This window comes from Nicotiana attenuata, chromosome 3 (assembly GCF_001879085.1).
Source record: "Nicotiana attenuata strain UT chromosome 3, NIATTr2, whole genome shotgun sequence".
Classification (NCBI taxonomy): domain Eukaryota; kingdom Viridiplantae; phylum Streptophyta; class Magnoliopsida; order Solanales; family Solanaceae; genus Nicotiana; species Nicotiana attenuata.
In genome coordinates this window covers 8955229-8981180 of record NC_031991.1, presented here as the reverse complement: position 1 = coordinate 8981180, position 25952 = coordinate 8955229, and the positions used below count along the sequence as shown (strand labels likewise).

At 41.4% G+C, this 25952-nt stretch overlaps 1 protein-coding gene across 2 annotated transcripts; it reads left to right on the top strand.

Moving 5' to 3' along the window:
* On the top strand, nucleotides 5369–24816 carry LOC109223281 (DNA polymerase delta small subunit). 2 transcript variants are annotated; one of them, XM_019387531.1, is made up of 14 exons: nucleotides 5369–5489; nucleotides 5632–5761; nucleotides 6529–6635; nucleotides 6775–6901; nucleotides 7130–7237; nucleotides 18990–19105; nucleotides 19204–19287; nucleotides 21928–21996; nucleotides 22079–22150; nucleotides 22254–22345; nucleotides 22422–22549; nucleotides 22926–23027; nucleotides 23098–23159; nucleotides 24723–24816. In XM_019387531.1, the coding sequence occupies exons 1-14, from the start codon at nucleotides 5418–5420 to the stop codon at nucleotides 24780–24782; spliced, it is 1329 nt and encodes a 442-aa protein (XP_019243076.1). In that variant the 5' UTR covers nucleotides 5369–5417; the 3' UTR covers nucleotides 24783–24816. The 2 variants fall into 2 exon arrangements, with proteins under 2 accessions (XP_019243076.1, XP_019243075.1); XM_019387530.1 differs by having other exon boundaries at nucleotides 5371–5489; nucleotides 23092–23159.

Below are 25952 nucleotides of genomic sequence, written 5' to 3'. Positions count from 1 at the left end.
CCAGTTGTAGCAGAGGAAGCAGTAGTCAGTCCTTTCTCTGATACGCAAATTATCAATCGATGAAGCCACGTCAGTGGAGGCCGTTAGAGTCAGTTCAAAAAGTAGTTAGCACATTGTCAAGTTAGTTAGCTAGATTTACAGAATAACAAATTGAGCTGTAATTTTCATTTTCAATTGAGTAATATAAATGATTATACTGAATTCATTACAAGTTAATGAGAAAGTATTAAAGTTTCCTATTCTAATTCTTCTTCTTCCAAATCTTCTTCTTTTCCATTTATGGGCCGGAACACTCGAGCTTCCTCTGTAGAGCTCCTGTGCAGCTACTGGATTCTCGATAACATTCCTGAATTCAAGTATTGTTAATAATTTCGTAAATATAGGTATCAGAGCTTTCGATTTCTTGGCACTCATGGCGAAAGGAACTAGGTCTAATGGTGATACTATTAATGAAAATTCACATTCTGACATGGATGAACTGAGAAAAATAATGCATAAAATATTAGCAGAGATAGGAACTATCACTAGGGAGGTAGCACATCTGAAGGGATTAGATCAAATAGTACACGAGCTAAATGAACAAATCACAACTTCAAGATAAAGGCAAAGAGGTAAAATTCCATTTGAGAATGATGAGGGACCTTCTGGAGTAAGGCAATCGAGGGAAAGATCACAGGGTGATAGAAGTCCTAACAATACTCACAATCACAATTCAAATCCTTCTTAATGGTCAAGGATGGGTTCTTGAGATTTGCAGGTGAGGACCTAAATCTTGGTTGTTTAAAATTGAACAATGTTTTTCAACGGAAAGAGTACCCATGAATGAGAGAATTAGAGTTGTTGCTTTACAATTAGAAGAGATGCCATCCAATGGCATCTATCCTTCATGAAATATAGACAATATATTCAACATGCCACTTGGAATAAATATGTAATGGCTCTGATTGAAAGGTTTGGTACTGATTTTGATGATCTTATGGAGGAAATCAAGAAGATCAAACAATTGGGAAGTGTGAAGGAGTATCAAGCTATCTTCGAAAGAAACTTGACTAGGGTGACTCTATCACAAGAGAATGACATCGGTTGCTTTATTGGGGGGCTCAATCCTGAGTTGAATATTGTAGTGAAAATCAGCAATCCTACAACTCTATCACATGTGTACAAGGCTGCTATAATGCAGGAGGCATACCTCTCAGTCATCAAATAAACTACACCTGGCCAATCTACTTACACAAACTCACCAAAGAAATACATGGAGCCAATGAGTTATAACAAACCAATCTTTCATAATCCTAACACTGAAAAGGTTCATAAAAGGAGGTTGATTCCATAAGAAATGAATGAGAAGAGAGCAAAAAGATTGTGCTTCTTCTGTGATGAGAAATACACTGTTGGCCATAAATTCAAGAATGTTAAGCAGTTATATCTTCTAGAACTTGTAGAACAAAAAGATATAGAATAGTCATAGCAGGAGGAAACACAAGATGAATTGACAGTGCAGGGTCTTGACTCACAACATATGGCAGAATGGATGGAAATTTTTATCAATGCACTCAATGGATCATTTGGGTATATGATTTTGAAGGTTGACGTATGAAGTTCTCATAACTTCATTGATCCAACAGTAGTGGAGCAATTAGGATGCCCCATTAAAATTCACCTCAATTGGTGGTTGCAGCTAATGGTGTAATGAAGGTGGATAAGGTTTGCAGGATTTCTTAGCTATTACACGGTGCATAATTCTTAGTTAAGTTCCTGATACTACCACTAGGGTCCTGTGGAGTAGTACTGGGGGGGGGGGTACAATGGTTGCTTACATTGGGGGATATTAAAATGAATTTCAGAAAGTTGACCATAGAATTCGTTTACAAGGGAAAGAAGCATAGTCTGAGGGGAGCTGGCAGATATATATATTGAGTCCTGGAGCTGGAAAATTGGCCAAAATCATAGGTAATCACTTAGAGCTTTGCATGATTCAATTAATAACTACCATTTGTAATGAAGTGCAGTGGTATTCCTTAGAAGCTAAAGAAATGACTAAACCTGATCATAAGTTGTTGACTGTACTACGTGAGTTTAGAACACTCTTCGATGAACCTACTTAATTGCCCCCATCTAGAGGTATATTTGATCATAGAATAGTCTTAAAAAATGGTAATGGACCAATCAATAAGAGACGCTACATGTATCCATTAGTTAAAAAGGATGTGATTAAAGATTTAGTTAAACAGATGCTAGATCAGGGAATTATTCAATCCAACAGTAGCCCTTTTGCTGCTCTTGTGGTATTGGTTGGGAAGAAAGATGGGATTTGGAGACTCTGTGTTGATTATAGGGATTCGAATAAGGATACTATGAAGAACAAGTTCCCTATACCTATTGTAGAGGACTTGTTGGATGAACCAGAAGGGTCTAAGATCTTATTTAAGATTGATCTCAGATCTGGATATCATCAACTAATGATGGCCACTGATGACATACCTAAGACTGTTTTAGAACGCGCTCAGGCCACTATGAATATCTAGTTATGCCATTTGGATTGCCAAATGCTCCTGCCATATCCCAAAGCTTGATGAATTCTGTTTTCCATGCCTTTCTTAGGAAATATGTGTTGGTATTTTTTGATGATATTATGATCTATAATAGAACCTTGGAGGATCATTTATGGCACTTAAGGGCTGTCTTTCAAGAGATGCAGAAGCATCAATTGCATGCCAAGAAAAGAAAATGTTTCTTTGGGGTAAATAATATAGAGTACCTAGACCACTTCATCACGAAAGAATGTGTATTTACTGATCCACAGAAGATAGAAGTTGTAAAGCAATGGCCTATACCAGCAACTACTAAACAACTAATGGGATTATTGAGATTAGTTGGATACTATAGGAGATTTATTCAACTATTTGTGGGTAATACAGGCCACTAAATCTCCTGCACAAGGACAACTTCAAATGGTCACCACAAGCTATTGAAGCCTTTGAGAAGTTGAAGGAAACTTTGACCAATGCCCCTGCGTTGGCCTTACCTGACTCCACCAAGACATTTGTAGTGGATATGGTATTTGTGTTGTCTTAATGCAGCAAGGCCATCCAAATAGCCTTCATCAGCAAGGCCTTGTCTACTAGGCAAGCTGCACTTTTAGTCTATGATAGGGAGCTGCTAGCCTTAGTTCATGCAGTCACTAAATGGTCCCAGTAAGTTTATCATAAGGATAGAACATAGGGCTTTAAAGTATCTTATGGAGCAGAGGTTGCAAACCAAATCACAATTAATGTGGTTGACTAAATTAATGCCATTTTATTGTGTTATTGAATACAAGAAGGGAGTAGAGAATAAAGTTGCAGACACATTGTCAAGAGTTTCAGGAGCTGAACTGCTGGCTTTACAACTAATTCAGACTTGCTTCAAGCTATAGTGCACAATTGCTCTTCTGATAATGAGTTGAAAGCTCTTATTGAATAGAAGTCCAATCCTACTACACCCTCACAATTCACTTGGAATCACAACCAACCGAGGAGGAAGGGTAGGTTAGTGGAAGGGAAGGTGCAGAACCTAAGAATTGACATCATTAAACTACGGCGCTCCACCTGCAGGGTGGCCATTCTGGTGTGGATGCTACCCTCAAACGACTACTAACTCAGTTCTATTAGAAAGAAATAAGAGCTGATGTGAAGACCTTCATCCAAAGATGAGATATATGCCAAAAGAATAAAGTAGACTTAGCAGCTTATCCTGGTCTGCTGCAGCCTTTGCCTATAGCTGAGGTGGTCTGGTCTCAAATAAGCATGAATTTTATAGATGGCTTGCCTGAGTCTAAGGTCCATGAAGTGATCTTAGTGGTTGTTAATAGTTTGAGCAAATATGCTCACATCATGACCTTAAAGCACCCTTATACTGCTCAGTTAGTAGCCAAGACTTTTTTTTGATGTGGTTGTTAGACTACATGGACTCCCTGAGGCTATAACAAGTGATAGAGATGCAGCTTCCCGAGTTCATTTGGCAGGAACTCTTTTCATTACAAGGAGTCCAATTGAACACCTCTACAATATATCACCCCCAGTCAGATGTTCAGGGTGAAGTTTTAAACAAATACTTAGAAATATAATTTGAGGTTTGCAATGAAGACACTGCTGATTGGTATTCTTGCTACCTATGGCTGAATATTGGTATAACACTTCATACCATTCTGCCATTCACACTACTCCGTATGCGGCTCTATATGGTCGACCTCCCCCACTACATTTACCATACTTACCAGGTGAGTCCGCTTCAGTAGAGATCGACAATGCCTTATTGCAAAGGGAATTGAAGCTCCAACTACTTAAGTATCACTTGCACAAGGCTCAACTGAGGATGAAACAACAGGCCGATTCACACAAGACTAATAGGAATTTTTCAATGGGAGATTGCGTATATCTCAAGATACAACCCTACAAACAGTCTACTTTGTCTTCTCAACCATTCCATAAGTTAGCTGCTAAATATTATGGTCCATTCCAGGTGATCAAACGAGTTGGACCTATTGCCTATACATTGCTTTTCCCACCCTCAATGAAGATCCATCAAACAGTCCGTATATCCCTCTTAAGAAGTGCTATGCATTATTTGATCAAATTGCCTACAAACCTACTGTTGATATTGCTAGCCCCCATTGTCCTAATCCTAAAGCAATTTTACAAAGGCGTATGGTGAAAAAGGGGAATAAGGCTGTTGGCCAGGTGTTAGTTAAATGGTCTGGACTGTTAGTAGACCATGCTATATGGGAGTACTTCAATGTCCTTAAGACAAGGTTTCCTCATTTTGGTCCTTGTGGTCAAGGATCTTTTGCGGAGGAGAGTATTGATACGCAAATTGTCAACTGATGAAGCCACGTCGGCAGAGGTCGTTAGAGCCAGTTCAAAAAGTAGTTAGTACAATGTCAAGTTAGTTAGAGTTAGCTAGCTAGATTCACGGAATAACAAATTGAGCTGTAATTTCCATTTCCAATTGAGTAGTATAAATGACTGTACTGAATTCATTACAAATTAATGAGAAAGTATTACAATCTCCTATTCTAATTCTTCTTTTTCCAAATCTTCTTCTCTTCCATTTCTGGGCGGAACACTCGAGCTTCCTCTATAGAGCTCTTGTGCAACTACTGTATTCTCGATAACATTCCTGAAATCAAGTGTTGTTAACAATCTCCCCTCCCTCCCCCTTCCCCTCCCCCCTCCATACGAAAAAAAAAAGGCAAAAAGAATGCATATTAAAGAGGGCAAAAGGGCGTCACAAAGTTGAGCAAAAATAGAAAAATGGAGACGCCAGGTATCGAACCCAGTACCTCCCCCTTGCAAAGCGAGCGCTATTATAAGTACTTACTACTTACTACTATACATAGAATAGTAGTAGTGCTGTCGCAATAGAGTAATTTTCCCGCCATGGTCGCAGCAATGGAAGTGGACTCAGAGAGCAACCTTCTCCAGCGAAAACAGTCCCTCTACCATTCTTTGGTAGCATTTTACCAATAATTCTCTTGCTCCTACGCTCTTCTTTGCCCTTCAATTCAAAGCTACCGCAGTCAATTTGCAAAAAAATTCTTCCTTTTTATTTTATTTTTATACCTTAATTTCTAGGTTTTCATTGCTTTAACAGGATGAGAGTTTTGATATAGGGAAGGAGGTATACAGGGGACAGCAGTACAGTCAAATATATTATGCTAGGCTCCATTTGATGCGTACTCTCCTTTACTCTCTCATTCCCAATTGGAAACCCCATTTGCCTGGTAACTAATCTTACCCCCTTGCTTCCCTTCTTCTAGCAAAGTAAATATTTATCCTCTCTATCTCAATTTAAGTGACACTGTTTCCTTTTTAGTTTGTCACAACAAGAATTACAAACTTGTGTACGTTATTATTGAAAATTCTACAATTTTTCTTGAATAGAGGAATGGAAGAGTGCAAGTTGACCACTACTCAAAGAATTACAGTACTGAACTATTCATTTCACCTTCTTTTAATTCGTTACACTGGAAATTATGGTGGAAAAGTGAGTTGTAAAATTGTTCATCCTTTTATTTCCCCCTTCCGTTCCCCTTCACTTGGAAAACTAATAAAAGAGAACTGGGACTTTTGATTCTTTTTTAAGATGACTAATTGTACGATTCAACGTACAAATGCAAAGGTGATCATTACTAAAGGTTTCAAATTCCAAATGTGCTCTATGAGTTTCGAAAGTTTTATCTCTGATCCTCTTTTGATAAGTAAATTCGTCCTATTTTCTGGTGCCACCACTGACACTTATCTCCACTGTTTATTTTCACTGGTCTAACTGAAGCTTATGGTGGTCGTATATTGATTTTATCTTTAAAAGGTGGCTAAGTTAATTCCTACACAAGGTGGAGCACACGAAAGAGAAATTTGGAATTTGCACTTGTTACTTTAGCATCATTTAGAGCTTACCTATTGGTGGTTAGAAGGTTTACAATATCAATTGTTACATTTTCCCTGTGTTTTGTTTCCGTAACTACTGTATCTTGCATCTTGATTGCAGTCCGTACTGTTCTGGGATTAGAGGAAGGCAAAGAATGCATTATAGTTGGGACACTCTACAAGCACATGAAGCTAAAACCTTCTGTTCTCGATGAGTACTCTAAAGAGGTATAAAACGTTGATGACATAACATGTTGATTTTCCTGTCTAAAAGTTTATTTTAGAACCTTTCTTGTGCAGATATGCCTTGTACTTGTGTAAATATTTCCCGTCTTTAAGTCACTAATAATTGAGCTTGGTTGTACAGAGATCTTCTGCACCGCTTGTACAACGTCATAACTTTACGCACCCAGATGATAATTTAGTTCTGGAAGACGAGAGCGGAAGAGTCAAACTAAGTGGGTCTGTTCTTTTGCCATCTATATGTGTAACAGGTGAGTAGCTTTAGCTCAGTCCTGTCATGCAGCTGAACTATTTTTTAACTGATCTTGGCTGTACGATTGAGGCTTTTGGCTGGTTTTCTAAATTACGTTTTTGTTTGAAGATGTAGTCATTAACTGACATTGCATTTTCTATTAGAGAAAGTTTTTCTCCCTTTTGCAAGGGTAAGTTATCTGGCTTATAAATGACATGATTACTTTATTATGTATGCTGTTCTGTAGGTATGATTGCTGCATTGCATGGAAAAGAAACTAGTGCTGGTGATTTTTTAGTTGAAGATGTTCTAGAGGCTGGTCTACCACAGCAAATAGAGCGACCAATTGACTTAGGTATAAAGTACCAACTTCCCTGTTTTTAGTTTATCTGGTGATTTGTGCTTATGTTCATTGAGTACTGCATCCATACAGGCAACATTTTTAATTTTAGATCTCTAATTGACACACCTGGGGTTATTATATGATTAGAAGTTCCTGCACAAAAAAGTCGTTAAAACTTTCTTTGTATGCGTACTCTTTTTCCTAAGATTGTTTGATGAAAGCTATGTTTTATTCTATGTGAACAATGTAAATTTCAGTGGTGGAATTGAGTGATCCTGGTCAACACGTGATTTAAGCTTAGCATAACTGATTTTAGCATTCTGGTCATTTTTTCCAGCAAAGTTTATTTTCTTTCGTGTCTCTAATATCTTGTTGGAGTTTCACTTCCTACAAAGTCCCCTTATTTCACAACCCTAAAAGGGACTCGCTCGTGATGGCGCCTATCGTGAAACTAGGCCAGCCGACACAAACCCCGGAACCAATCCAACAATTATAGTAAGTCATTTAAAAGTCATTAATAAGCTGAAAACCCGAAATGTAAGATAGCATAGAACAGTGCGGAAACAAAACACAGCCCGCATCGGGGTGTCACCAGTCATGAGCAACTACAACTCGTCTAGAAATATAAAAAAAGACAACATAGTCTGAAACAGACTAATACAAAGCGGAATAAAGATAGGAAGGAGAAGCATTGGGCTGCGAACGCCAAACAGCTACCTAGTTAACTCCAAAAGCCTGCTGGAAGACAGATCAGCACTCGCTAGCGTGACCCGAGACTCCTGGATCTGCACACAAGGTGCAGGGAGTAATGTGAGTACGCCAACTCAGTAAGTAATAAAAGTAAAAGGCAGCTGAGCAGTAAGAAAACACGTAAACCACAGCATAATGCTACAACAAAACAGTATAAGTCCAGAACAATGTAGTAAAGCAGTAAAACTCATAAAAACATCTCAGTTCAGTAAAACCCTTTTCAATAGTTTCAAACGAGTGATGAAAGCAGTGAGTAAAAGGATAGAAACGTAAAACAGCCCCTCGGGCAAAACATGTACCATAACTGCCCCTCGGGCAAAATATCAATAGAACCAGCCCTTCGGGCTATCTCACAATCACTCGTATCAGCCCCTCGGGCAATAACATGAAACAACAACAGCCCCTCGGGCAATATCACATCTCACACTGGGTACCCGCGCTCACTTGGGGTGTACAGAATCCTGGAGGGGCTCCTACGGCCCAAGCGCAATAACAAGCCATCCGCGGCATAATCAAACAGGTCCTCGGCCTCATAACAATCACAAGCCACCTCGTGGCATAATAAATCAGGCCCTCGGCCTCTGAAAGATCACAAATCAGTACCACATGCTGCGGCGCGCAGCCCGACCCCATAACATCCTCACAACACAGGCCCTCGGTCTCACTCAGTCAAAACTCACTCAAGCCCCTCGGGCTGACAGTAAAACAAGTACTCGGCTGAAAATATCATTTTTGAAATCAAGAGGAGTGAATAAAACCGAGTTATAGCAAGACTGAGTGTAAATATCAAACCAAAAACAGTGAGGAAGTCAGTAGTAAAAGCCCCTAAGGGTCCAAACAATCGGCACACGGCCCAGACACGACATTTAGTCCCAAACACAATAATACTTTCCAAAATATAACAATATCAAATAGTTTTCAACTAAATACGCGACTTAATAGTCGTACGGGACGGACCAAGTCACAATCCCCAACGGTGCACGACCCCACGCTCGTCACCTAGCCTGTGCGTCACCTCAAAATAGCACAACGATGTGAAATTCGGGGTTTCATACCCTCAGGACAACATTTACAATCATTACTTACCTCAATCCGGTCCAAACTCTAGCCCGCGATGCCCTTGCCTCTCGAATCGGCCTCAACACTCGCGTCGAATCTACCCAAAATCAGTATCATAACATTAGAATATGCTAAGGGAACGAAGCCCATGCGAAAATAATCAAATTGCATCAAGAAACCCGTAATTGGCCAAACCCGATCCCCGGGCCCACGTCTCGGAATCCGACAAAATTAACCTCAATGGAATCCTTATCCTCTCACGAGTTCATACATACCAAATTTACCAAAATCCAACCACAAATGACCCCTCAAATCCCTAATTTTAGGTCTCCAATTTCAAGCCCTAGTTTTCTTCAATTTCAACCACTAGTTTCCATAAATTACAAGCCTAATTCGTGAAATAACACCATAGAAACGAGTTTTATGTTTAAAAATCTTACCTCAACGAAGTTCCCTTGAATTCCCTCTTCAAAATCTCCCAGAAAGCTCCAAAATCGATTTAAAATGGTGAAGAAGAGCTGAAAATCGCGAAGGGCCAAATATATATGTTCTGCCCCAGCTAAACCGCTTCTGCGGTACAAAATCTCGCACCTGCGGATTCCAGGTGCGCACCTGCGGTCCCAGGTGCGCATCTGCGAAAAATCACTTATCCGCCCATCTCGCACCTGCGCTCAAACATCCGCACCTGCGCTATCGCAGGTGCGCTCGAACAACCGCTTCTGCGGTTCCAGCTCCCCATGCCCATTTCCGCATCTGCGACCCTCTGGGCGCTTCTCCGAGCCCGCACCTACGGTCCCCAAGCCGCAGGTGCAGTTATGACAGGAGCTTCAACACTTCAGCTACAAATTCCAACTCTAAACCTCCCGTCAACCATCCGAAATCACCCCGAGGCCCCCGGGACCTCAACCAAAAGTACAGACAAGTCATATACCACCATCCGAACTTATACCAATCTTTGAAACACCTAAAACAACATCAGAACATCAAATTAACCATGGATTCAAGCCTAAGAACTCCAAAAACTTTCGAATTCCGCTTTTGATCAAAAAGTCTATCAAACCTCGTCCGAATGACCTGTAATTTTGCACACACGTCACAAATGACACCACAGACCTACTCCAACTTTCGGAATTCCATTCCGACCTCTATATCAAAATCTCCGCTACCAACCGGAAAACGCCAAAATTCCAATTTCGGCAATTCACGCCTAAATCTACTCCGGACCTCTAAAACTCATTCCGATCACGCTCCTAAGTCCCAAATCACCTCCCGAAACTATCCGAATCATAAAAACCAAATTCCGAGATCGATTGCTCACAAGTCAACTCCCGGTTGACTTTTTCCAACTAAAAGACCAACTTAAGAGACTAAGTGTCTCAAACCCTTTCCAAAACCATTCCAGATTCGAATCGACTCACTCGATACCATATAACATAGATGAACAAAGTATAAATAAGCAGAAATGGGGGAAAACGGAGCGGTAACTCATGAAACGACCGGCCAGGTCGTTACATCCTCCCCCTTTAAACGAACGTTCGTCCTCGAACGAGTAAAGAAACATACCTGAAGCCTCAAATAGGTGAGGATATCTGCTCCGTATCTCCCACTCGGTCTCCCAGGTAGCCTCCTCCACGGGCCGACCTCTCTACTGCACTTTCACTGAAGCTATGTCCTTTGATCTCAACTTTCAAACCTGACGCTCCAAAATAGCTGCTGGCTCCACATCATAGGTCAAATCACCCTCTAACTGAATCGTGCTGAAATCCAGAACATGAGACGGATCCTCAATATACTTCCAGAGCATAGAAACATGAAATACCGGATGCACACTCGACAAACTGGGTGTCAAAGCAAGCTCATAAGCCACCTCCCCAATCCTCCGAAGCACCTCAAAAGGCCCAATGAACCAAGGACTCAATTTACCCTTCTTCCCAAATCTCATAACACCCTTCATGGGTGAAACCTTCAGGAGAACCTTCTCCCTAACCATATAGGACACATCACGAACCTTCCTGTCAGCATAACTCTTTTGTCTCGACTGTGCTGTACGAAGCCTCTCCTGAATCACCTTCACCTTGTCCAAAGCATCCTGCACTAAGTACGTACCCAAAAGCCTGGCCTCGCCCGGCTCGAACCATCCAACCGGAGATCTACACTGCCTCTCATATAAGGCCTCATATGGAGCCATCTGAATACTCGACTGATAGCTGTTGTTATAAGCAAACTCCGCGTGCGGTAAACACTGATCCCATGAACCTCCGAAGTCAATCACACAAGCGCGCAACATGTCCTCCAATACCTAAATAGTGCGCTCGGACTGCCCGTCCGTCTGAGGGTGAAAAGCTGTGCTCAACTCGACCTGAGTACCCAACTCTCTCTGCACGGCCCTCCAAAACTGCAAAGTAAACTGAGTGCCTCTATTTGAAATGATGGAAAATGGACACCATGCAAGCGAACAACCTCTCGGATATAGATCTCTGCCAAACGCTCTGAAGAATAGGTAGTACAAATAGGAATGAAGTGCGCAGACTTGGTCAGCCGATCCACAATCACCCAAATAGCATCGAACTTCTTCAATGTCCGTGGGAGCCCAACTACAAAGTCCATGGTGATCCGCTCCCACTTCCACTCTGGAATATCCATCTGCTGAAGCAAGCCACCCGGTCTCTGATGCTCATATTTCACCTGCTGACAATTGAGACACCGAGCTACAAATCCCACAATATTTTTCTTCATCCTCCACCAATAATGCTGTCTCAGATCCTGATACATCTTCGCGGCACCCGGATGAATGGAATACCGCGAGCTATGGGCCTCCTCCAGAATCAACTCCCGAAGCCCATCCACATTGGGCACACAAATCCGGCCCTGCATCCTCAACACCCCCATCATCACCAATGGTCACATCTCTGGCATCATCGTGCTGAACTCTGTCCTTAAGGACAAGCAAGTGAGATTCATTATACTGACGCTCTCTGATGCGATCAAGTAAGGAAGACCGAGAAATCACACAAGCCAATTCCCGACCGGGCTCCGAAATATCCAACCTCACGAATCGATTGGCCAAGGCCTGAACATCAACTGCAAGAGGTCTCTCCCCAACAGGAATAAATGCAAAACTGCCCATACTCACCGCCTTCCGGCTCAAAGCATCGGCCACTACATTGGCCTTCCCCGGATGGTACAAAATAGTAATATCATAGTCCTTTAGCAGCTCCAACCATCCGCTGCCTCAAATTGAGATCCTTCTGCTTGAACAAGTGCTGGAGGCTACGATGATCAGTAAACATCTCGCAAGACACACCATACAAATAATGCCTCCAAATCTTCAACGCGTGAACAATGGTAGCCAATTCTAAATCATGAACAGGGTAGTTCTTCTCATAGGGCTTCAACTGACGAGAAGCATAAGCAATAACTCTACCCTTCTGCATCATCACGCATCCAATACCCACTCTCGAAGCATCACAATACACTGTATATGAACCTGAAGCTGATGGCAAAACTAACACTGGAGCTGTGGTCAAGGCAGTCATGAGCTCCTGAAAGCTCGCCTCACACTCATCCGACCACTGGAATGGAGCACCCTTCTGAGTCAATTTGGTCAAGGGTGATGCAATAGATGAAAATCCCTGAACGAACCGACGATAATAACCCCTCAAACCAAGAAAACTGCGAATCTCTGTGGCTGAGGACGGCCTGGGCCAACTCTGAACCGCCTCTATCTTCTTCGGATCAACCTGAATACCCTCACTGGACACCACGTGCCCCAAGAAAGCCATTGAACTGAGCCAAAACTCACATTTGGAGAACTTTGCATAAAGCTTCTCCTCCCTCAACCGCTGCAATACCACTCTCAAATGCTCCGCGTGCTCCTCCTGACTACGCGAATACACCAGAATATCATCAATGAAAACAATAATGAACGAGTCGAGATAAGGCCGGAACACGCTGTTCATCAAATGCATGAACGCTGCTGGGGCATTGGTCAGCCCAAAAGACATCATAAGGAACTCATAGTGACCACATCGGGTCCTGAAAGCTGTCTTAAGAATATCCGAGTCCCTGATCTTCAGCTGGTGATACCCTGAACGGAGATCAATCTTGGAGAACACCCTCGCTCCCTGAAGCTGGTCGAACAAATCATCAATGCGAGGCAGGGATACTTGTTCTTGATTGTAACCTTGTTCAACTGCCTGTAATCAATGCACATCCTCATAGTGCCATCCTTGTTCTTCACGAACAGAACAGGCGCACCCCAGACGAAACACTAGGCCGAATGAACCCCTTATCAAGGAGTTCCTGAAGCTGCTCCTTCAACTCCTTCAACTCCGCTGGTGCCATACGATACGGTGGAACAGAGATGGGCTGAGTGCCCGGCACCAGGTCAATACCAAAATCAATATCCCTATCCGGTGGCATGCCCGGCAGGTCTGCACGAAACACATTGGGAAAATCCCTCACAACTTGAACAGAATCGATACTGGGAGTCTCTGTACTGACATCCCTCACAAACGCCAAGTATGAAACACAACCCTTCCCAACCATCCGCTGAGCCTTCAGAAATGATATCACCCTACTACTAACAAAATCAGTCGAACCTCGCCACTCAATCCATGGCACGCCCGGTATAGCCAACGTCACTGTCTTAGAGTGACAATCCAGAATAGCACGGCACGGGGATAACCAATCCATGCCCAAAATCACATCGAAATCCACCATACAGAGTAACAAAAGATCCACTCTCTCCAAACCCCCAATGTCACCACACACGACCGGTACACACGGTCCACAATAATAGTATCACCCACCGGAGTAGATACACGAACAAATGAAACAAGAGACTTACGAGGCGTATCCAAATAACGAGCACAATATGGTGACACGTATGAAAAAGTGGAACCGGGATCAAATAACACAAAGGTATCTCTGTGGCAGACTGAGACAATACCTGTAATCACCGCATCTGAAGCAATAGCATCAGGTCTAGCTGGGAGTGCATAGAAACGAGCCTGACCACCACCTGATCGACCTCCCCCTCTTGGGCGACCCCTAGATGACTGTCCTCCACCCCTAGCTGGGTGGGTGGGTGGTGAAGTAACTGGTGCTGAAGTCGATGGCTGACTCCTCTGTTGAGATGAACCCCCAAGACGACGAGGACACTGCCTTCACATATGTCCCAACTCCCCCCACTCATAACAACTCCCTGGTGCTGGAGACGGGGATTAAGGGAACCCCTAGCACCAGAATGACTAGCAGATGTACCTGGCATAGAAGAGCCCTGAACTGATGGAGCACAGGACGAACTCTGGGCTGGAAGGGCACTGAGTGAGGAATGACCCTGCTGAGAACTGTGAGAACCATGGCCCGATGATGCCCCACGATAACCTGGGCGAGCTGACTGAGCATGCCTGAATGGGCGGCCTCTGCCGTGCTGAAACTGACCTCTCGAAGGAGAACCCCCAAAACTACCAGATCGCCGAGGCCTCTTGGCCTCCCTCTCCTCTCGCTCCTGGCGACGAAATGAATCAATCTCGCGAGCGATATCAACTACCTCCTCAAAAGTAGCACCTGACACCCTCTCCCTAGCCATGAGAATCCGAAGCTGATATGTGAGTCCATCCACGAACCTCCTGATCCTCTCTCTTTCCGTATAGACCAACCAAATAGCATGACGAGCTAACTCTGAGAACCTTATCTCATACTGCGTCACAGTCATATCTCCCTGTCGCAACTGCTCGAACTGCCTGCGCAGTTCCTCCCTACGGGACTGTGGCACATACTTCTCCAAAAAGAGAGCGGAGAACTGCTGCCAGGTAAGGGGCGCCGCACCACCAGGCCTACACCTCTCATAAGGCTCCCACCAAGTGAAGGCAGCTCCAGTAAACTGAAAAGTAGTAAATGCGACCCCGCTGGTCTCCAGAATACCCGCGGTGCGAAGAATCCTCTGACACCTGTCCAAGAAACCCTGGGCATCCTCGCCCTCTGCACCACTGAAAGTCGGAGGCTGAAGTCTACCAAACCTCTCAAATCTGCGCTGCTCGTCCTCTGGCATAACTAGAGCTACATAACCCTGAGCAGTTGCCACCGGCTCGGCTGTTGGTGCCTCCGGTGTCTGCAATCCCTGATCAGCCTGCTCGAGTGTGCAGGCGGCGGGAGTCTGAGTGCCTCCCCTGGCCTGAGAAGTGGCTGCGGTAGTAGAAACTGCGACCGCCTGAGCGAGACTAGTGCACACGGTCAAGATCTGAGCCAAGGTCTCCTGAAGACCCGGAATGACAATAGGCACAGCCGATGCCTGAGCTAGTGCTGCTGGAGCGTCCACAACTGGGATCTGATCCTGAACTGGGGCTGACGGTGGGTCTGCAGGTGCTGCCGTAGCTGCTGTGCGGGCTACACCCCTGCCCCTACCACGGCCTCGACCGCGTCCTCGGCCTCTAGTGGCCCCAGCTGGTGGTACTGGTGGTCGTCCATCCTGACCGGTAGCGCGTGTCCTCACCATCTATGAGAGAATAGAATGACAGAAGTTTAGTACTAGAATCAAAAGATTCGCACGACAGGAATTCAAGAATATGAAGTTTTCCTAAAGGTTCTGCAGCCTCCCGAGGATAAATACAGACGACACCGTACCGATCCACGAGACTCTACTAAACTTGCTCATGACTCGTGAGACCTATGTAACCTAGGCTCTGATACCAACTTGTCACGACCCTAAAACGGACTCGGTCGTGATGACGCCTATCATGAAACTAGCCAGCCGACACAAACCCCGGAACCAATCCAACAATTATAATAAGTCATTTAAAAGTCATTAATAAGCTGAAAACCAGAAATGTATGATAGCATAGAACAATGCGGAAACAAAACACAGCCCGACATCGGGGTGTCACCAGTCATGAGCAACTACAACTCGTCTAGAAAAAAAAGACAACATAGTCTGAAACAAACTAATACAAAGCGGAATAAAGATAGGAAGGAGAAGCACTGGCTGCGAACGCCAAGCAGCTACCTAGTCAACTCCGAAAGCCTGCTGGAAGACAAATCAGCACTCGCTAGCGTGACCCGAGACTCCTGGATCTGCACACAAGGTACAAGGAGTAATGTGAGTACGCCAACTCAGTAAGTAATAAAAGTAAAGGCAACTGAGCAGTAAGAAAACACGTAAACCACAGCATAATGCTACAACAAAATAGTATAAGTCCAGAACAATGTAGTAAAGCAGTAAAACTCGTAAAAACATCTCAGTTCAGTAAAACCCTTTTAAAACACTTTTCAATAGTTTCAAACGAGTGATGAAAGCAGTGAGTAAAAGGATAGAAACGTAAAATAGCCCCTCGGGCAAAACATGTACCATAACCGCCCCTCGGGCAAAATATCAATAGAACCAGCCCTTCGGGCTATCTCACAATCACTCGTATCAGCCCCTCGGGCAATAACATGAAACAACAACAGCCCCTCGGGCAATATCACATCTCACACTGGGTACCCGCGCTCACTGGGGGTGTACAGACTCCTGGAGGGGCTCCTACGGCCCAAGTGCAATAACAAGCCATCCGCGGCATAATCAAACAGGCCCTCGGCCTCATAACAATCACAAGCCACCTCGTGGCATAATAAATCAGGCCCTCGGCCTCTCAAAGATCACAAATCAGTACCACATGCTGCGGCGCGCAGCCCGACCCCATAACATCCTCACAACACAGGCCCTCGGTCTCACTCAGTCAAAACTCACTCAAGCCCCTCGGGCTGACAGTAAAACAAGTACTCGGCTGAAAATATCATTTTTGAAATCAAGAGGAGTGAATAAAATCGAGTTATGAAAACAGTAAGAACATAGCAAGACTGAGTGTAAATATCAAACCAAAAACAGTGAGGAAGTCAGTAGTAAAAGCCCCTAAGGGTCCAAACAATCGGCACAAGGCCCAGACACGACATTTAGCCTAAACACAATAATACTTTCCATAATATAACAATATCAAATAGTTTTCAAGTAAATACGCGACTTAATATTCATATGGGACGGACCAAGTCACAATTCCCAACGGTGCACGACCCCACGCTCGTCATCTAGCGTGTGCGTCACCTCAAAATAGCACAACGATGTGAAATACGGGGTTTCATACCCTCAAGAAAACATTTACAATCATTACTTACCTCAATCCGGTCCAAACTCTAGCCCGCGATGCCCTTGCCTCTCGAATCGGCCTCAACTCGCGTCGAATCTACCCAAAATCAGTATCATAACATTAGAATATGCTAAGGGAACGAAGCCCATGCGAAAATAATCAAATTGCATCAAGAAACCCGAAATTGGCCAAACCCGACCCATGGGCCCACGTCTCGGAATCTGACAAAATTAACATCAATGGAATCCTTATCCTCTCACGAGTTCATACATACCAAATTTACCAAAATCCAACCACGAATGACCCCTCAAATCCCTAATTTTAGGTCTCCAATTTCAAGCCCTAGTTTTCTTCAATTTCAACCACTAATTTCCATTAATTACAAGCTTAATCCGTGAAATAACACCATAGAAACGAGTTTTATGTTCAAAAATCTTACCTCAACGAAGTTCCCTTGAATTCCCTCTTCAAAATCTCCCAAAAAGCTCCAAAATCGATTTAAAATGGTGAAGAAGAGCTGAAAATCGCGAAGGGCCAAATATATATGTTCTGCCCCAGCTAAACCGCTTCTGCAGTACAAAATCATTCACCTGCGGTCCCAGTTGCGCACCTGCGAAAAATCACTTATCTTGCCATCTCGCACCTGCGCTCAAACATCGCACCTGCGCTATCGCAGGTGCGCTCGAACAACCGCATCTGCGGTTCCAGCTCCCCATGCCCATTTCCGCATCTGCGACCCTCTGGGCGCTTCTGCGAGCCCGCACCTGCGGTCCCCAAGCCGCAGGTGCGGTTATGATAGGAGCTTCAGCACTTCAGCTGCAAATTCCTAACTCCAAACCTCCCGTCAACCATCCGAAATCACCCCGAGGCCCCCGGGACCTCAACCAAAAGTATGGACAAGTCATATACCACCATCCAAACTTATACTAATCTTCGAAACACCTAAAACAACACCGGAACATCAAATTAACCATGGATTCAAGCCTAAGAACTCCAAAAACTTCCGAATTCCACTTTTGATCAAAAAGTTTATCAAACCTCGCCCGAATGACCTGAAATTCTGCACACACGTCACAAATGACACCACGGACCTACTCCAACTTCCGGAATTCCATTCCGACCCCTATATCAAAATCTCCGCTACCAACAGGAAAACGCCAAAATTCGCGAATTCAAGCCTAAATCTACTCCGGACGTCCAAAACTCATTCCGATCACGCTCCTAAGTCCCAAATCACCTCCTGAAACTATCCGAATCATAAAAACCAAATTCCGAGATCGATTGCTCACAAGCCAACTCCCGGTTGACTTTTTCCAACTAAAAGACCAACTTAAGAGACTAAGTGTCTCAAACCCTTTCCAAAACCATTCAGGATTCGAACCGACTAACCCGATACCATATAACACAGATGAACAAAGCATAAAGAAGCAGAAATGGGGGAAAACGGAGCGGTAACTCATGAAACAACCAGCCGGGTCGTTAAACCTTATTACTCAATCACCTTTCTCTATTGTGTTAGATATTTCATCCCATTGCTGGCTCAATTGAGAATCCTGATAACAAAACTATCTGTCTTAGATAACATCAATATTTTCTCTTATCTATTTGCGGCCCCATTTCTGATTTTCATCAGCCTGTGACTGTGAATTTTGAAGCTCAGAAGAATAGCATAATCATTTGAATATGAAAATCTTTTTATAAGTAAAAGTTGTTAGACTCTAGGAAAGTGTCAAATTCTATATGTTCACTTCAACTAAAGGAAATACTACTTTGTTGCAGTTCTTTTTCTTTTCCTGGGATATAATCAGACATCTTTTGTTGCATGTAAACAGGTGAAGATAAATATGTGGTTTTCATATCTGGTTTGAGTGTTGGGAAAAGCTCTTCTAGTCCTCTCCAATTTCAACTTTTTGTTGATCACATCACTGGACATTTAGGAGACGCAAAGGTTCAATAGTATTCTTTTCTTAACTTTCTATTTATAAGTATTTGACACATGACAATCTGGCTAATGTTATGCTATCCTGAAATGTATCACTTGAAAAGGAACAAAATATTGCAGCTCAAATAGTTCAAGTTGTTATTGCTGGAAACTCTGTTGAAGTACCTCATGGACTTCTCAATGGACAGGTACTAATCTTCACTTTTGTCCTTAAAGCAAACTTGTGTTTCAATCTCTTCTCCATCCAGTATCTTTTCCCTTGTGTACGTCAAATTAATGCTACTTCTCATCATTGGAGAGGATTTTTTCGAGTCGCATGCTAGAATTGCTAACACTTCTCTCTGGCATTAAACTTGTCGATAGAAATTGGATGTTCATTTTGCTGTTTCAGATGTAGATTAAAGTCCAAGAAACATGTTTAAGAAATTGTTTGTTTTAATGCGTCAAATGCTTTGTGATAATAAGTGCTAGATTAAGAAGTATCTGTTGCTTATTTAAAAAAAAATGAAGTCCATTAACAACACAACAGAGTACCTATCCAACTAGTTAGTGTTAAGACTTCTTGTTTTTGCACTTACATTAGATCGGTTTTTGCCAGTCTTTTTGTTTTAGTTAGAGACCTCTATGTCAATGTAGGGATAGGTGAAATTTTGAGAGCCTCTTGTTTAGAGAATCCTAATTCTTATTTAAAAGAAAATTATTTAGTTCTGGAATGAATTGAGCCTATATGGACCAAAAAATGGTTCCAGAGGATTCACATAGTTGATCCCAATTAGTTTGGGATTGAGGCTTTGTTGATTGATTGACTTATTTGTATCCTTAATCCAAATCAATTTATTGGAAACACTGATCTACAAGTTTTCTGTTAGCAAATGAGATCTTTATTGCCAAGTCTTTGACACGTTGAATTGCTGTGATTTCTGTGCCTTTGATGTTATGTTAGTTGTTAGAAGCCATCTTGCTGACTTTATGTTTCATAGTGTTTTTTCTTGATTGAATGATATCTTTGCAATATGATGAGACATATGTTGCATGTACTACAAGTGACTACTGATTATTTCTTTTTGTTGATCTATACCTGTATTCTTGCAATTCATAGTGTAATTTGGACTGTATTCTTGCAATTCATAGTGTAATTTGGAAGTAATGGTCTGATACTAGTTTATCTTATGTGGCTCTGAGAATGATATTTAAATTACGGATTTTTTCTGTTTGATGAAGTAATAAATTTTATTGTGGCTCTGAATGATGTTTAAATTACAGAAATATTTCTTTTGGACAAAGTAATAATTTTTATCGATTAGATGAGAAATCTCCGTAGAAGATGTACACAAAGCATGGTTCTCTACAAAGTAGCAATTAATCATCAATTCTGACTGGATTGTCACAGCTGCTCCAGTAGTATACAGAAAACAAAAGAAAAATCCTCTAATTTGAACAATAAACTCTTCTACATGCCTCAAATGCCCCCATGTTCCACTCCTTACATATGTCCACATAAGCGCGAAAAGTGACATCCCATATCTACTTCTCTGCCTCTTTCTAAATTCCAACATATCCTTGATTGAGCCTGGCATCACCCAATTAATCCATAAGATATTCTTTAAAACGCAACATAACCAATGTAGTGGAACAATAAATGGTTAACGTCATCTCCGGTAGGCTTGCACGTAATAATCAACGAATGTAGATTTCCTACTTTTCCTCAGATTCCTAATCATGTAAAATGCTTCCCATATGCCATTAATATGAAGAAACACACCTTTCGGAGCACTGGGAGTTGTTACTGTTTTTTTATGACTTACTGGGGATCGTACTGATGAATAAGGGAACTCATATCCTCCCTTCACAACAGTCTACTGTAAATGATCCAAGTAGACAATCATTTCCTTTGTCCCTCCCACTTCCAAGTTCTTCATCCATTAGTGTGATCTTCTATTTATGCAATAACCCGAGAAGATTGTTGTTTTTGGACCTCTATCTGGCAGGTTTCTCCTAACAGACACCTGAACTGTAGATTCAATAGAACTCAGAACTCCCATTCTTCTTCCTTTGCTGATAAGAAATTCTAACAGACTCAAAACCATTACACAAAGGTATGTGACGGCACCATCTCTAATTCGAAAAACTGACTCACACTAATTTGTATATGACTACAAAACTTCTCCCACGCTTTCATAATGCTTTTTGAAAGGAGCTACCTTGTATGGCAGGGTAAACTGGGTTGTATTCCTATTTTCTCTTTGAGTGCCATATTTTTCTATGATAACTCTTCTCCGTAATGCTTGCTCCTCCACTTTCTCAAGTCGATTTACCTAGTAATGCCCTGTTGAACACCCTCAGTCCTTGAAAATAAATTCCGCTTTCTTCTCTAATGATTAAAAATAGATGTAAGACTTTAATTCAGCTATTCAGACACATTATTATCTAGCTTAAGATATTATATGGTGAAGGAGAATATTATAGTCACTTAAAAAAAGTTAGAAATGCTCCAATAATATTTAGTCATTTTGAATACACAATTACGGTTATTAACTTAGCAGCTTTTGGATCTTGAATTTTTTTGAACTTTTGACAGTAATGTAAAACTAGTTGGTTACTCAAAAGAGTCAAGATAATAGTATTTAATTTGTACAGGCTCATTTCAGTGAACTCATGTCTTCAGTTAATTAAGTTTTTGCTCCGTTCTTCCCCTAAAAAATTATAATAAAATTAAATTCTTTTTCCATGTGCTGCAAATACTTTCATTTGATTTTACTCGGAACTGGGAAGGACTAGTTTCCATCTCCATTAATGACGACTAACAACAGAACTTGATTGTGTTGCAGAATCTGGGTTCAAAGGACCAGTCTAGATTGTTTGAGCCAATTAAAGAGCTTGATATTTTGTTGACGCAGGTCCTCTAATCCTAAATTGAAGCCAACATATTTCTGTAAACCGTACACTATGAGTTCAGAATTTGATTTTCTCCTTTTCCAGATTGCAGCAAGTATACCTTTGGATATCATGCCAGGGTCCAGTGATCCAGCAAATTTCGCCCTGCCACAGCAGGTCCCCTCTTGCTTTTAGCATATGTTTGAATACTACCAGTTGGAGCATTGTCTTTAGATTTTAGAGGTTTAATTGGTTTTCTGTGGTCATCTGTGAATTTTAGCCTCTCCATAGATGCCTGTTCCCTGGATCATCAGCGTATAACACTTTCAGATCTTGCACAAATCCACATTGCTTTGAACTTGACAACATCAGGTAAGATTCAGTAGTAGATATAGTTATTTTGTAGAAATTTGTTTCGTTGTTCACATGGTTATTGCATGATCTTCAGGTTCGTAGGTACATCTGGTCAAAATATTGATGATCTTGGCAAGTATTCTGAGGCAAACAGTAGTATTGAATTTATGGAGAGGACATTGAGGTGGAGACATCTAGCACCAACAGCACCAAACACCCTTGGTCAAAACTTTATGCCTTGCTACGCTTGCAAGTTCTTATGATTGTGGTTTCCATGCCTAAAGTTTTCTACTCTGCTCAGTTTATTCTTTGGATTCACAAATTCATGCTTTGTTTTTTGAAATGGTAAAAGTCTTATTAAAATAGTACCAAGATGGTACAAAAGTACATGACATCAGAAAGCCAAACCAGATACTCTTACTTCAAGTATGCTCATGCTTTTAGATCACAAAAAATCATTTTGATGAGACAAACTATATGATCTTGGAAAAGAAAGAGTTGAGATAATTACCTTTTCTGTTCTTTGAAGAGTTTGCAAACTTTGACTGCATATATTTCTTCCAGCTAAGTTAGCATATTCATACAATTACATTTGCAGGGTGCTATCCTTTCACTGATAAGGATCCTTTCTATGTTGAAACCTGTCCTCATGTTTATTTTGTGGGCAATCAAGATAAATTTGAAACTCGCTTGATAAAAGGTATGTTACTGAATTTTTGAATTGTTATTCTAGAGAAGTATGTGATCATTACTACTGTGTGTAGGATCAGAAGGGCAGATGGTAAGGCTTATTTGCATTCCCGGATTTGCAGATACTGGAATGGCAGTGGTGGTAAGCCTCCACTCTTTTTATCAGCTATCTCCTCTGCATGATGTCAAAATTACTATAATCTTATCAATTATATAGCCTCTTCACTGTTCTTGCAATGAAGAAAACTACAGAAAAAAGATTCTGCTTTGAAACAAAAGTTAACTGTGTCTGCATAGTGGATTTGTGTCTCTATGAAACATGTATTGGATGCTTAAACATCCTTGTTTTCCCATGTACTTTCTCTGAAGGTGGAATCATGGAGAATTTTGGTGCTAATTGATATACACTTGCTAATTCGTTTTTCCAAGAAGAGTTCTTGATGGATATTTATCATTTTAAGCTAATATAACCATTAACTAGTTGTCTGAGTTTTTTTAAAGAGTTAATTTGACGGATGAATGTAGAATAAGCTCAAGTTTCAACAACAACAACAACATACCCAGTATTATCCCACACCGTGGGTTCTGGGAATAAGCTCAAGTTTCATTTTTTTTTTCAAATAAAGTTTCATATAGTTACATTGGATAACCATATGATGTGTTCGTCTGCACACTTAGAAATGGATATGCCAAAGTTTTCTTTTGTTACCATGGTCTTACCCTTCCTTATAGTCTGTTCTTTGACTACTTGTCCTGTTGATGAAAATGCAAGAGGCAATTTGAAATCGATGGTCCTTTAAGCTTTTCATGAGACAGGACAGAATATGGTAGGGTCACCAACTGAAGCACATACCTGTTATGATTTATTACAACAACAACTAATCCTCAGCCCCTAATAAATTGGGGTCGGATATATGAATCCCGGCTGATCATGTTCCCCATTTAAATTCATCTCCCGCCAGCATTAAACAAAATACAAAAAAGGGGGGAAAGTGCTAGAAGTTCTCTTTATTTCCTACTGGCATAAGAATCTCTAATACAACTCCATTATGATTTATTAATTTTTTCATTTATGCTTTTTTTAAAAACTTCTTGAGGTGGATATAGGCCCGTGAATCTTTGATGGAATTGAAACCTGCACCTAAATGATGCAGGACGGAGTGCCAACTCATAGGCTGCATTTTTAATCCCTGATATATTAAGTTTGACTTGATGAATACATCTAGAGAATACTTTTGGACTTTGTGATCATTATATAGCATATTTGATATTCTCTTTTAAGCTCATTCTCCTTCCCTCTGCCAAATGGGAACAGTCTTGATAGTGTCGGCGAAATGATTGAGGATGCTTTCTCGTGTTTTGAGATGAACTCCTACTGTTTTGTGTACTTGTGGTGTAAATTGAAATAAGCAAAAGTTTGATGCGGATCACTTTTGAGATTGTCTTCATTTTGTCTCTTTCTGGATAATGCTTGGCCTTGTCACTGTGAAGACACTTCGACTAAAATATGATCATAAGAGTCTTCTAAAGTAATAAGAGTTCTTTTTCTTTCGTTTCTTTTTTCGAATGATCATGCTAGGTGCGGTCAGAAGATATTTTCTTAAGACATTTCTTTGTACAATAATGCAAGCTTAATTTTTGTTTTCATTTTTATTTTATCTTATTGGATATGTATGATACGAGCTTATCTTTTCTGTTACTGCAGTTGAATATAAGAAACCTTGAGTGCCATACGCTCAGCTTTGCTACTCAAATCTACTCATAAGAGGAAGGTATGATGTAATCGCCAGGTGGATATATAATCCTGCTAAAAGTTTCCAGCGACATGCGTTTCTATTTCTCGAACTACTGTTAAACAACCCCCCCCTGTTGTTCTTGCATGCTATTCTTCTCCTTCATTCATCTGACAAAGACCTTCATGTCATCCATGATACGGAAATGCAAATACACATTGCTGTTTCTCAAGGTACTCGAAAACTCATGTAGAAAATTTGTGCAAGTTAGCACCCCGGAAAATGCTTGCTGCTAGACCAGTGATGACATGTGGAAAAGAATAGGAATGAAAAATGAAAAGAATAAATATATAAAAGTAATAATTAGAGAAAGAAGGGGAAGAGGATGCATGAAGAACAGAAGAAATGAAAAAAAAAGAGAGTAAATGGACACATGGATGAGGGTGAGAGACCACACTCTAATGTTGGTGGAAGATTTCAGATGGTGTTTTACGGGGGTTTACAGACCACACTCTAATGATGAAAGAAATGAAATGTGTCTAAGAAAGTAGGATTGGTTGATATTTGCTTGTTTGTTCAGTTAGCTTATGTTTGAATGGCATCTCAAATTAAGCTTAAAGGACGGGATTTTTATCTTTCTAAGTAATCAATCAACCCCCAAACCCCCCCCCCCCCCCGACCCCCCCTAAAAAAAAAAAAAACCCCGAAAAAAACGGTTTAAAAAAACGTAAAAAAAAAACTTAAAAAAGTTACCTTACGTTTTTTACCCCCGTTTACGTTTTACGTTACGGTAGTTTTTACGTCGGTAAAACGTTTAAAAGGGGGGAACTTTTTCGTAAAACCGTAGTAGTTTTTCGTAAAAAGTTCCGTTTAGCCCGTTTTCCAAGTTTTGTACCCCGATTTACGGTGAAACCCCTTTTTAGGGGGTAGACGTTTTCACGTTTTTTAATAGTAGATTACGGGGCAGGTAAGCCGTAAAAATCTTTAGTTTCTTTGTATCGTTTTTCGAGTTTTTTTTTTTTTTACTACGGGGTATTTGGATCTAGCCGATTTAACGCAGAAGATGTACGATGTCAGGCAGAAGTTTGCTGTGCAAAAGACATCCATTAGACTTTAGATTTATAGAACGGTTGTCCTGTATCTTTAGACAGTTTAGCTTTGGAAAATTTCTGTAATTGTTCAAAGAATTTGTGTTTCAACTT